Here is a 12415-nt window from a genome sequence, read left to right on the forward strand (position 1 = left end):
GATTAAAGAATTGCTGGTGAGCTTACTCCATACATCACAACATCCCAAGGAACTCCTCTATTAGAGAGTTAAAATACCAGCATGTCTAATTTAAACAAAGACTCACTTCAGCTTTGCCTCTTTTATGAGATGAGAAGCACAATATTGAATATTCCTGTATTTCTGATGGTAAAAATCAATAAGTCATAAAACCACATTAAACCTTGTCATAAAAGAAGATAAAAATAGATAGCTTTTTTACCAACATTGTCAAGATAGTTCAATAGTTGTTTCAGTTAATTGATAAGACTGAATTCCAAAGCCCAACATTTGCGTAGAAAGCAACAAATGTCTGGTAACGTGCCTTGAAGTTACGGTGTCACCTGCACACCTATTTAGTTAGAAGCAACCAGAAGTCTAAGATTTTACTGGATAACTTAAACAAATGACACTAGTATTAACCATTCCATCCAGCAACGACGTCACGACGTAGATACAAATAGAAGAATGTCAATAACCTTTTAATGAAAATATACAACAGTAAGGCATGGATTTCACTGCAATCTTTTTTTTTAATATTTATGAAACAGATTGGGGTTTCTATTAAAACTAAGTTTTATTTCGGAACTTCTTTCCTTACACAGTGAAAAATACAAATAGAAATTAAGTGAAACCTGTAGAACTGCAGTGAATTCATGTCATAATAGTTAAATTATATTGAAGTAGCTAAATTATATTGATTAGCATGAAATGTATGGTTTTGGTCTCATCAGTGATAATTGGAAAGCTAAATGTAAGACAGGAAAAGCATAGAGCAAAAAGGTCCTATTCACAGTGGCACCAAGAGGTAAAAGTACATTTAGTCAGCTGACTTCTCCATCAGTTACAGCCAACTAATGTCCTTGGCAAGGATACTGTTCTTCAAATTCAAAATGGCCTCCACAAGGACAAGGTACCATGCTTGAAATGGCATAAATATGCAATGCTCATTAAGCTCAGCTAAATGAGCATATCGTATGCAGGACATGGCCCCGAGAGCAGGAAGCTATATACGTGTATCTGTATATATATGCACTAATACCGCTCATTAAACAATGAACACAGATATACACAAATATGGCACGTTTACAAAAACCACAGAAAAACAGAATAATGCAGAACAAAAAATGAACATAGATAAGAAGTTGATAACGACTGAATTATCCTTTTTGTGAAAAGCATCATATTCAGGTAAAAAAACCTCCACTTGATTTTAAAAATCCTGGCAAGAACACGTAAAATCCATCAGAGACAGATTAGACTAATACCGCATGAGTCCTGCGATAGTCAGTAGCCTGCCTGATTACACAAGTTCATAGAAATCTTGCAGGTGCAGGATCACCATCAACGCAAGTACCTTATCAGTAGATAAAAATACAACATATTCATAGCCAAGGACTCAGAAGAATCATCCATAGATCTCTAATTAGTCAAAGGGCAATTTGTACTTGGACTGTAAATTTGAGTTGGCAGAATAGAGTTGTGGGGGTTTTTTAAAGATAATGGTTCTGAAGAACTGAAGAAATGGTCCAGCTGCTTTGCACTACTTGGATGAAGCAAATCAAACTTACCTGACTGAACAATCAGAACAGACTGACCTGACTAATTAAATATTACATAGCTGTATATTTTGTTTAGTAGTGGTGGCTCAATTAACCACCTAGCCTGCTTTTCAAGAATAAACTTTTGCACTTAATATACAGATAAATCCATTTTGGTCATGAGCTAGAATTCAGAATAAAATTCTTTAAGAGAAAATCAGCACAGAAAAAGGTATCTAGATCGTAGTCATGTTGATTTTCCTTTTCTTTAATCTATAAAATTCTTTCACAAAGGAGAAGTAAGAAATATTTTAAACTATTCACTGGGTGACCTCAGCAATCATAAAGATCTACAGAGCACCCTCCTAGCAAAATTCAGGTCTGAACTAACAGTGCTCCTAAAAGGAATTCTTCCACAATAATTTTTTAAAGGTGCTGTACTTTCCTCTGTGTTCAGATTTCCAAGAGTCCTGCTGTTTCAAAATTGAGAAATGCATAAAAAAAGCAAAGTTGAGGTACTGAAGTAATGTCTATAGTAGTAAAGTTCAGAAATCTGTGAGGAGCTTTCTGATGTTGGTACTTAAGCTCAAAAGCAAAGCTGGAATTTTGGCAAAATATTCCTAAACAAACAAAAAGTCCACACAGCTATAGACCCTGAACTTAAATCCTTTTCACTACACAATGAAAGAAGGCACAAACCCACTATCAAAAATTTACTCTCCACACCTTTCCAATGCTGTAAGGTGCACAGGCTCATCTCTGCAGAAAGCCTCCACTGTGGGACAGTAGTGTCACCCTGAGCCTCCCTCAGTCATTTTCCCAACCCCTTCATCAAAAAGGGGAGAGTAAAGACATCTTGATTTCCTACCAAGGGCTTCTACCCACAATATTCGTTTTGAAGATGCTTTTCCGTATCTTCACACTGCCTAAAAAAGACGAAGAGCAAGAAGCAGGAGCCAAAGCCAAGAATCTTGCCCCGCATGATAAATTCCACTTTAACATTATTGTAAGAAAAATATATAAGAAGGAATATGAGCTGATTACTCAGATAATAAACTTTTACAGAATATTCCTAAAAATCATATCCTAAACACTGCACTTTGAAAAAGCTCAAAACCCAGAAAAAAAAATTACAATAGCAGTAGAGGATATTCCTCATCCCTTGTGCCACGAGAGGTTACTCAACACCTCACATAGCCTATCAAAAACCCTTAACTCCCTGTAACACTAAGGGCCACCCTACCCAGCAGACCCTCTGCTTCTTGTAGTGTTAAATTGTGTTTGTGCTACATTAAACAGATCAATACATTCCCAGGTTTCCAACCTATTCTTCACAAGTGAAATCACTTTCAGTATAAAGGGCAATTAACAAAGACAACTCTTAAGCAATATACCCTTCAGTCCCAGCTTAAAGACTTAATTGGAAGACTTCTTAGGACTTCCATATTTGGGTGACTGAATTTCTTCATCATAATTTTCCTTGTTAGCTTTAAGAAATAGTTTCTACCTACAGATGCTGTAAGTTAGCTCTTAGAGACAGTACTAGGAACTCTCTATAGGAATTTCCTCCAGCATAGAATTTCTGTATATTAAGTCAAATTTTATGGTAAGAATGCAAACCAACAAACAAAAGCCAGTTATTTGTATCATATTGTTATTCATATTTGATTTGCCTGTAAGCATAGAGCTACAGCAGAAATTAATCTTGGATGACTTTTATATTAAGAGTATATGCTATATACTCTTAACTATATAAGATAGGTAGTGAGCTTAGTGCTTGAGCAGTTGCTGTACTATTATGTGACATTCCTTGTGCTGTCTTTATCTTCCACATTAGTCTCCTCTTGTGAGAATCAAATGCCATTCTGTAAATCAGCCTTGAAAGACACCTGAAAAGCAAGCAAACTTTCAGGTTTAATGTGCTTTCAGAAATGAGCAACTCCACAAAATTACCTAATCTTGCAGTGGGTTTGCACATGAAGACCAATGAAGAACAATAAAACCTAAACCCTACAAAACAGAAACTTGGGACTGGAGTAAACTAGCATAGTTCTGTTGAAACCTGTGGGGCTAGCCTGGGTTACGTCAACCAAGCAGCTGACGTCAGCTGGACTTTGAGATAAATGTGTCACATTTTAAGGCTACTTTTCCATTTTCTATTTTAATAAAGTAAAATAGATGACTGTACAGAAGGGAAAGGATCGCTTCTTATGATCTTATATGATCTGATTTCCTAGAAAATATGAAATACTTTACCATTCAAAGTGTTTTCCTGTGTGGGATTTTAAATAACGAAATCTGCCCTATGGTACATACAAGTGTAAACAATATGGAAAAGAAGCATCTACCACAGTTTGTTTGGGGAGCACTTCAACAAAGGACAGACTCTCAAGCAGATCATAGTTGGCCCTTTAACTGCCCCTGTTTAAGGGTGAATGCTGCAGCCATTAGTTATTCTTCATCTGATAAGCCTGTTGGGAAACCTTTTTCTTCAGCTGTGTCATCCACACACGGATCTTGATTGATTTAATTTTAAGATAAAATTATAGAATATAAAATTTATATTCAACCTTTAGAATTTCCATGCTAAAATACCTGACGGAGAGAAGAATGGTATCAGGGCACCTACAGCAGACCTTTTTTGTCTTGTCCTTCCCTTGAAGAAGTCAAGAGAAGCATATTTCATATTTGGGACTCTGGGATATTAAGAGACATCTAGTGACTTTAAATTCAAGGAGACTGAATGCAACTGCAAAGGAAAGGTCATTTCTAATACAATGTTACACACTGTAAAATCCAGCCTTAGGCTTTCTATATGCCCTGATTTCTTCATGTAGTTGTGAAAACAGCCACATGCAAAAGCAGTCTGGAATTGCATTAGGCACATACTGGTTGGTTCTGTCTATCAGAAGAATAAAGACTTTGAAGTGTAAAAATGATAGAAAATAACAGAATAAAAGAAGAAACACACAGCAAAGCTAAATGCGTACTACTAGCTAGGGGAAATGGAACATGATCCTCTGCAAATGGAATGGATGGTATTTTTGGCCACAGAGGTTAGGAGTTACTATTTCAATTAGAAAGCCCACATAAATTTATACTGCCACAGCTTGATGTCAAAGGGACATGCATGCTGATTTAAAGTTGAGAGCAGTTGAATGGACAGCAAGTAGGAAATAACAATCTCTTTCTTGACATGTCTTTAATTCAGCTAGTCTTCACTATTGAGTCTTCATGCCAGGGCCTTCCTCTGAAGGTGGCAGCAAAAAGTAATCCCAGGTTTCCTCTACCAGGTAGCCAGCAGCAGTCAAAGCTGGGGCCAGACCGTAGTAAAGGTAGCCTCTTTTGCCAAGCACCAAGTCCAGAGAGGTGCAAGAGAAAGAGAGGCACAGCTTGCCTACTGCATGGGGAGCATGGGGCACGGGAGCCTGCCTGGTTTCTCCCTGCAACTGCAGTCATTTTGGCTCTTGCTCTCCATTTTCCATTCCCAGCTACAGCCTCCCAGTCCCCACAACACTGTGAGCTAAAGAAAGGATAGGGAAGCCTGCACATCATATTCAAAGATCACATATTTTACCATTTTACTAACAATTTTGCAATACAGTAAATTGTGTTCGCCTATCTGTTGAGCACAGTTTTTTAAATCATTACTCCTTCCAACCACTAAACTGCATTTACAATATACAGTCAGGGGTTCTTCACACAAAGATCATCCAGTTTTGGATTAAAAACCTGGTTCTCCTTGGTCTAGCACTCTTGTAAATTGTATGTGGGAAGTAACAATTAGAAGAGTCTTGTAAATTGTATGTTAAAAGATTGCCATTTTTGAGCCTAGATCCTCACATTTCCAAACTGGGGAGTTTGGCTATACAGAGAATGCAAAATCACATTCTTTAAAGAGATGTAAGTGTCCATCAGAAAAAAAAAAAATCATTCTCATTCTGTTGTAAGATGAAGAGGAAAGGATACAAGAGACACTGCCAGTGTTTAGGAAACAGATTCCTGTCTATAGGGTAGGAAACAGATTCCTGTCTATAGGGTAGGAAACGAGCACGTGGTCTTCCAGTGCCAACAGAATACAAAGGAATTGCTGAAAGATCAGCACCATTTATTTTATACATTTTAAAGCCCTTGCATCTTTCTCCCTCCCTGCCTTTTTCTCCCCAAGACCCAGCTCTTTCATTTATTTACTGCAACACTCCTTAGGAAAATGTCTTGTTTAGACTCTCTGCAGTTTAACGCTTGTCCTCTGAGTGGGTGTTACTTGCATGGCACTACTCAAAGGCGGCTGTGATATTGCTGGCACTGAGGGAGAGATATAACGTACCATAGGGTATTGCTCAGCTTTCCAGAATAAACATTTACTTGAGCAGAAACCACTTTATGGGTTTTAGCTTTTATATTTTCTACTTATGCTTTTTGTGTATAACAAATTTCAAAACAAAGAACGAAAAAATTTACCACCAGACAAGAGTGCACACATTTAAAGGCTAAAGGTTCTGTGCTCAAGCACAGAAGAAAAGTAATTATTAGCTTGTCTGTCAGGAGAAGAAAGATGTCACAGCCTTTGAAATGGCATTCCAGTTTGCATTTCCTTTCTACACCTTGTTCAAAGCAGATACTACATTTTGGCAGGAAACGAAGAGCAAAATCTTCCTGCAAAGATAAACTTCATGACTCAATTTATATAAACTGAACCTTCTGTGAATTTAACATTACCCTTTAGAAAAATCTACTTGAATGCTCCAGTGCGAGCAGAAGATGGATGCTGCGTAAGCTCCTGCACACTGCCAATCCCTCCCTCACTGGTCCTCACACATCTGACCCCTCTGTCCTGTTGGGTTTGTGTCTTCCATGGGGACTACCAACACAACCACCAGACTAAGCACCACCCAGGCACAGGGGTGCAGCCTCTGTGGATGCCAGTGGGACTGCACCCACCTATACCACAGCAGGACTTTCCCCACTGCATCTGGAACCAGTTTGGGCTGCTGCCAGCAGAATGTCGTCTCCTGCCACAGGTGACACAGGAGGAGACATTTTGCTTTTCAGGTTTCAAGAAGATGCCCAAATTAGATTGCATCTGCAGTGCTGGGAAGGTCCCCTGCTCTGCTAACCACTCAGCACCACATACACCCAAGGAAAAAATGTTTACCTGGTGTGGCCACGGTTAACCTTTTTTCCTTGCTGAGACGGTGCCCATGGATGAATTCCCTCATGGAAGGGGGGCCCCTCAGAAGATATGATTCTGTGGAGGCGGGATGAGGGGGGGCTCTTAATAATTTCTGGAGGTAGGTCCCTGAAGTCCTGGGATGGCTCTGATCACAAAGGGAAGGTGAGAATAGTCTTGCAGGAGATCCAAGAAAAATACATATGGAAACAAGAGAGTTTTACTTTAATTACCTTTCAAAGCCTCATGAATGACAACATCATGTTAATTTGTTCAACAGGTAAAAATCAACTAGCGTTGCCACCCCATGTCATTTCCACAGCAGAGCACCTTGCCTGCATTGGAAATCCTGTTCATTTAAGGGGAGGAGGAGATGAGGTTCAGTTATATCTCAGCATCCTGGAGTTGATATGTACAAGGCTCCCTGAATGTTCTCTTGATTTTGCATTGTGACTAGAGCATACAAGAAAAGCGAATGATTATCTAGGACTTCTCTAACAGAGAGTCCTTTCATCTTCAGAACCATGGAGATCCCCACACCTATAGAGCTTTGGCAGGGCAGTCACAAGACAAGATGAGAACTCACTGCTTGAACAGCGAAATATTTGCATTGGGTTATGAATGGCAGCCGTCCCCCTTCAAAAGGTTGCTTGCTCCATGTAGAAAAATTGATCTGAGTGAACACATCCATATTCTTTTCGCACTGATGAAGAACAAGTGAGCACCAGAGCTTAACAAAGAGATGCAGTTTCTTTTGTGTTAAGCACTGAAATGCTCGTAGAGCACAATCCTTTTTTTATTTAAGATGCTTGTTATGGAAAACCTTAAGGAAAACTTAAGGAAAACTTGTTAAAGAAAATACATTCACACTAATACTAAAGACATACAAGATGCACTGAGACACTGACAGAATATAGTTCAAAACACTGCATTAAGGAGGTGGAAATAACATAGTGAGTAGGTGGATCAGAACCACATGTTGCCAGGCTTTGAATTTCATATTCATATCCTCCCCACCTCCTTCTCCCCAGTTGAAATAACAAAAGAAAAAAAAAGAAGAAAGAATTATAATGTTTACAATTCAGTGAACGACTTTCATTAAAGTCGGGCCACTGCACTGTACTGTAAAGATCACTGCATGCATACCTTTTCCTCTGAGTGCCACTGCTGACCAGTAAGTTTGGTTGCTGTGGGCCCTGACTATGCAGGAGGAAAGTGTCTATGCTTGGCACGGTGGCTGATGCCTCCTCACTTACTTTAGGGCTGCCGATCTTGCTCTTTCCAAGCTTGCCTTTGCTGCGTCGGGACTGCTCATGGTCGAACTCTAAATCCTCCAGTCGCTGGGTAAGGGCAAGTTTTTGCTGGATAGCCATGCGCAACAGAGAGTTTAGGGTCTTCTTCTCATCCTCCGCAGCTGCTAGCTGCCTCTGCATCTCATCCAGCTGCGTGACGTACTCATCACACCTGGGAAAACAAACGAGGCAGACATCTGGGGAACTGGTCCAAGAACCAACCCTGCCAGTGATAGCATTCCTGGGTCGCAGTTATAGGGACAAATTCCTATCCAAGCTTTTGCCAAGCCTAATCCTGGAAGCAGACAGCCCGAATTCTTCCATTCCCACTTAAGAAATTTAGACTTGGATCTGAATGCCAACACTTTTTGTTCAGCAGGAGAATGTGTATTAAAAATATCAGAGTAGTCCATGACAACATAGTATGTTTCTAATGGAGATAATGAGCAACTGGAGGGAAGGTTTGGGATTATCTCCAGGTTAGACCACAAATAACAATTTTGGGTGCTAGTTCTGCTAGAACCTCATCATGGATAAGAATGTCTACTAATTAGATAATATTATTTTCCACAGACAGTAATATCCACTTCAGCAAAATATTACAAAAAATGAAGAAAAAAAAGACTGCAAGTACTTTGAACACCCAACACATCAGATTTTGTGAAATGAGAAGCCCTCAGTTGTTTGCCGTTGTTAACTGATTAAAGAGGTACTGTTCAGGAAACCCTCACCTGGAAGTTATTTCACATTTACTGTTGAATCTCTTGGAGATGTGCTCAGATGTTCATTGCTATGGTCACCTACTCCTTTTTAACCCTCATCCTCTTTTATCTTCATGTAGAACTGTATGTTTTTCATTTGCTTTGGTTCTCTGAGACAGATTTTGAAATAAAAACACCTTTCTCATGATTTTGTTAGCAGAAGACTGAGTTAAATTTAGTCCTGTCTTACACTATGATTCCTAAAGTTAACAGGAAGAGCAAGGCATTTCAGGACGGTCTTAGTCACTTTTTGAAGTGAAATAGCTTCAGATTGTTAAAAATAGACCATCTAATCAGTAAGAACCAAGAGTGATAAATGTATACCAGTAGTGAAATGGTTCACAGGTGGCAGTACTGTCTGACCATCGAACATTTGTGGCAACATCCAAGAATTTTTCTTGTTAAATGATGGGGCTTTCATTAAATCTCCTCTCCAAGTGATCTGTAGAAATCTAAATAGCTTTGCTGTGTAATTACAATAGTGTAACGGATGAGGATTTAACTTTATCAGTATCACTCACAGAAATGAAGCATAGAAAACAATTTTACTTTTCCTTCTCAAAATGTGTGACACGATAAACTTTTGAATTATTGCAAACTGAGGGATGAAACTAATTTTCCTGAAATTTTAATCTTCTCCTTGGGAAATGGAAATAATGTATAGTCGAAAAGTCATAGTTATTCTTCACACACAAACACACACTTATATATATTGCATTTCCCTTTTGAATAATTCAGGCACTGGAAGCAAAATGACTGTCAGCCGTAGTTTCAGCTACAGTTTCGCTATTATCTTTCTTCTACAGGAGCCTAATAAGCATGACTGTCTTTATTCAAGCCTTGAGGGAGAGAGATATTTCTGCAACGTTGGCTGGCTTAAAGCCAGCTTCCACACCTATTTCTGTGTGCGATGTCTATTGATGCTTTAGCCAGTTTCTTTGACAGAGACATTAGAATGAAATCAGCATTCTGGAGATTAAATTCAATTCATTTGAAATATGAATTACTATAATGTCTGTGTTATCAGAGTTTTAAAGACTCGTTCTTGTAATCAGAGATCCTGTATCCATCCCTGTTATTCTCTTGTGCTTTCCTCTTTGTCTAGAAGACACCTTTTTTTTTTTTCCCCAAACATGTTTTCTTTAAGGAATTTTTTAAAAGTAATATCTGCAGCTACACCTGCAGCACAGTGCCTCTAGGGGAATGAACTGCCTGGCTTTAGTATGCCAATAAGCCATTTTTCTTTTTGGAAAAAGACTGATTTTCTTCAGGCCTTAGGATGTGTTCTTGGTATCTAGACTTGTATCTAGACTTATCTGCTTTGGAAAAGCAGCTAAGAGCAGTTAAGAAACATAAGCTACATGAAGATGGATATTACCAAAGCAGATTTAGACAAACCTGCTTCTCATTACCTGCTATGAACTATAACAAGCTGGCCCTATAAATCTGGATATACTCGATGCTGTTAGCCAGCCTCATACTCGAGACAAAACCAATCTCATTAATACAACATTTTCCAACTCTTCTGATTAATTATAGGCCCTTCCTAGATGTCCCCCTGTAATAGCAACCCTGCATTCTTGGCAGTTCACTGCAGTGTTTGGGTGGTTCCAGTCATCTGACCTCCACCATGACTCGAAGTTTCCTACTATTTTGCACAAACACATGGTCCATTGTCTCTATGTTTTGTTGCTCAAGCTTTTTTTTCTTTTTTTTTAGAAGAATTGTTCAGAAATGTTAAATCTAAATCAGTCAAGTAAAGGCCATAATTAACTTTAGAAACTGCTGAATTAACAGCCTCAGATTTCCTTGAAGTCTGCAGCACTGAAGGTTATTCCATGTAGTGGGAGGCAGCTACTGCCTGCAGCCATGGCACTTCCCTTCACTGAAATATTCCCTGCTATGCGCAAGTGTGGGATAAAAAGAGGAGTGTTTCCAATTAAAAAAGAAAAAAACATTACACACATCCACATTGCCTTCAGACCTCACATTTTATAAATATTTGTGAAATCTCACAGCATACTGAGGAAGAAAAAGGTTAAGAGCTCCCAGGAGAGATGACTTCTGGCATGGCATGGACCATTGGAGACTGAGCAGGGCTCCAGGATGCACCAGAGCTCTGAACAGGTCTTTCAGAAGTACTCAAATAGTAGTGAAAAACAAAAGTTAGGTTATGTCCTCCTGAGTCAGAGCTCTTTCCCAATTTCTCCCGTGCCCCAGGATGGGTGTAAGCTGCAAGTGACTATTAAATAAAGAGCAGTGTTATCCTGCTGTCTGCTGGTCTACTTATCATTACCAGAGCAAAAGTCAAGATTTCACCTATTTCTCATTTCTCTTGTCTCAGAAAGGAAGCAGACAGACACATAAGCCCACTTATTTTGTATGAACTGATCCAAGAAGCTTATATAGGATTTTAAGGGATTTCTAGTTCCATCTCTCTCTCTCATCTAGGAATGCAAACCAAATACCAAGTCAGGCTTATGCGTAAGTTAGGTAGCATAAATCATAGCAGACCTTGAGCTAAAACCCAGCAACACTGACAGTGACAGATCCCTGCTCTAGCCATCTAAGCATAATTCTCTTCTGCTCACAAGTGTTTTCTCATCTAGGATAGCTCCAAGACCTGTCCAAACTTCCTAGTCCATCTCTTCAGCACACTTTTTTCTTTAAATATTAATCATAAGAAAACATCTTGATGGATGGAGAATAAAATCAGTGCATGCAGTGTCAGGACTGTGGCAATATCACAAGTAATATTTCTTGCTCTCTTCCGTTTGAGTATTTCTATTTAGGCTGGGAAAGCAAGCATGTGTAGGGTACTCAGTAAAATTAGGTTCCTGAATCCCTTTAGGATCCTGCTTTAAAAATAGTTCCTTCTCTCCTTCAGCACTAGACCTCTCCCAGGGCAACCCCTACTCTAGGTCGGAAAACTACTGTTTTAAAGAATTTATTTTTCATTTGCCTTCTAGATGAGTGCTGGCCACCTTACTGCTCACACTCCCACAGCTCCCACCCTGGGTCAGTGGCTGGGGGTTGGAGTCAGGGGAAGCAACAGGAGGAGTGGGAAAGGCTTTCACAATTTTTTCTGGTCTGGGACTACCAGAAGCAGGCCAGGACAAAATAAGCAGGCTACAAGCAGGAGCTGCACATGTGCAGGGCAGCACATGGCCCTGGCATCGAACAGGAACTTCAACTCTGCTCAACGCCAACCCCACACGTCCCACAGAAAAGAAGTGTTTATACTCTGTTGCTTTCTTTTTCTAAGAGAGGGGTTTGGGGAAAAGGGATTTTGAACTGTATTGAGGACATATTCTTGACAGGACTGAAGTAGATTCAGAAAGGGATCAAGGCTAATGAACAGGGAAGGAGAAAGCTGTACAGATCAGAGCCACAGAGATTTTGGACTGGGAAACAAACAGTCCCAGAAGGAAAAAGAGCAAAAGTAGAGGTGCAAGCAGGACAGAAGGACTTTTGAGGGCAAGAAGAGAAGAACTTAAGGAACAGAAGGATGCACAAGTGTCAGGGAAAATCACAGAAGAAGGAGGGCTCCTGCTTTCTGCATACGGGAGCTTTGGAGAAAAGCGTCATCTTTTTTGTGCTCTCCTTATAATGTGGTATGACATTTATCCAGTG

General features: G+C 39.5%; 1 protein-coding gene across 11 annotated transcripts in view; it reads right to left on the reverse strand.

The window, feature by feature from the left end:
• BICD1 (BICD cargo adaptor 1) overlaps positions 1–12415 on the reverse strand; it is a gene marked incomplete at both ends in the record, with an annotated part of 178383 nt that overhangs the window by 13632 nt on the left and 152336 nt on the right. For 5 of the 11 annotated variants that reach the window (XM_082010686.1, XM_082010680.1, XM_082010681.1 and 2 more), the window contains one exon: positions 7986–8193. In XM_082010686.1, coding sequence (XP_081866812.1) covers positions 7986–8193 — 208 coding nt within the window. Of the gene's footprint in view, positions 1–6693; positions 6906–7875; positions 8194–12415 lie in introns of all 11 variants that reach the window. The other 6 variants (XM_082010679.1, XM_082010687.1, XM_082010683.1 and 3 more) reach the window with 4 other exon arrangements.

The sequence above is a fragment of the Phaethon aethereus genome (assembly GCF_964289735.1).
Source record: "Phaethon aethereus genome assembly, chromosome: 1".
Classification (NCBI taxonomy): Eukaryota; Metazoa; Chordata; class Aves; order Phaethontiformes; family Phaethontidae; genus Phaethon; species Phaethon aethereus.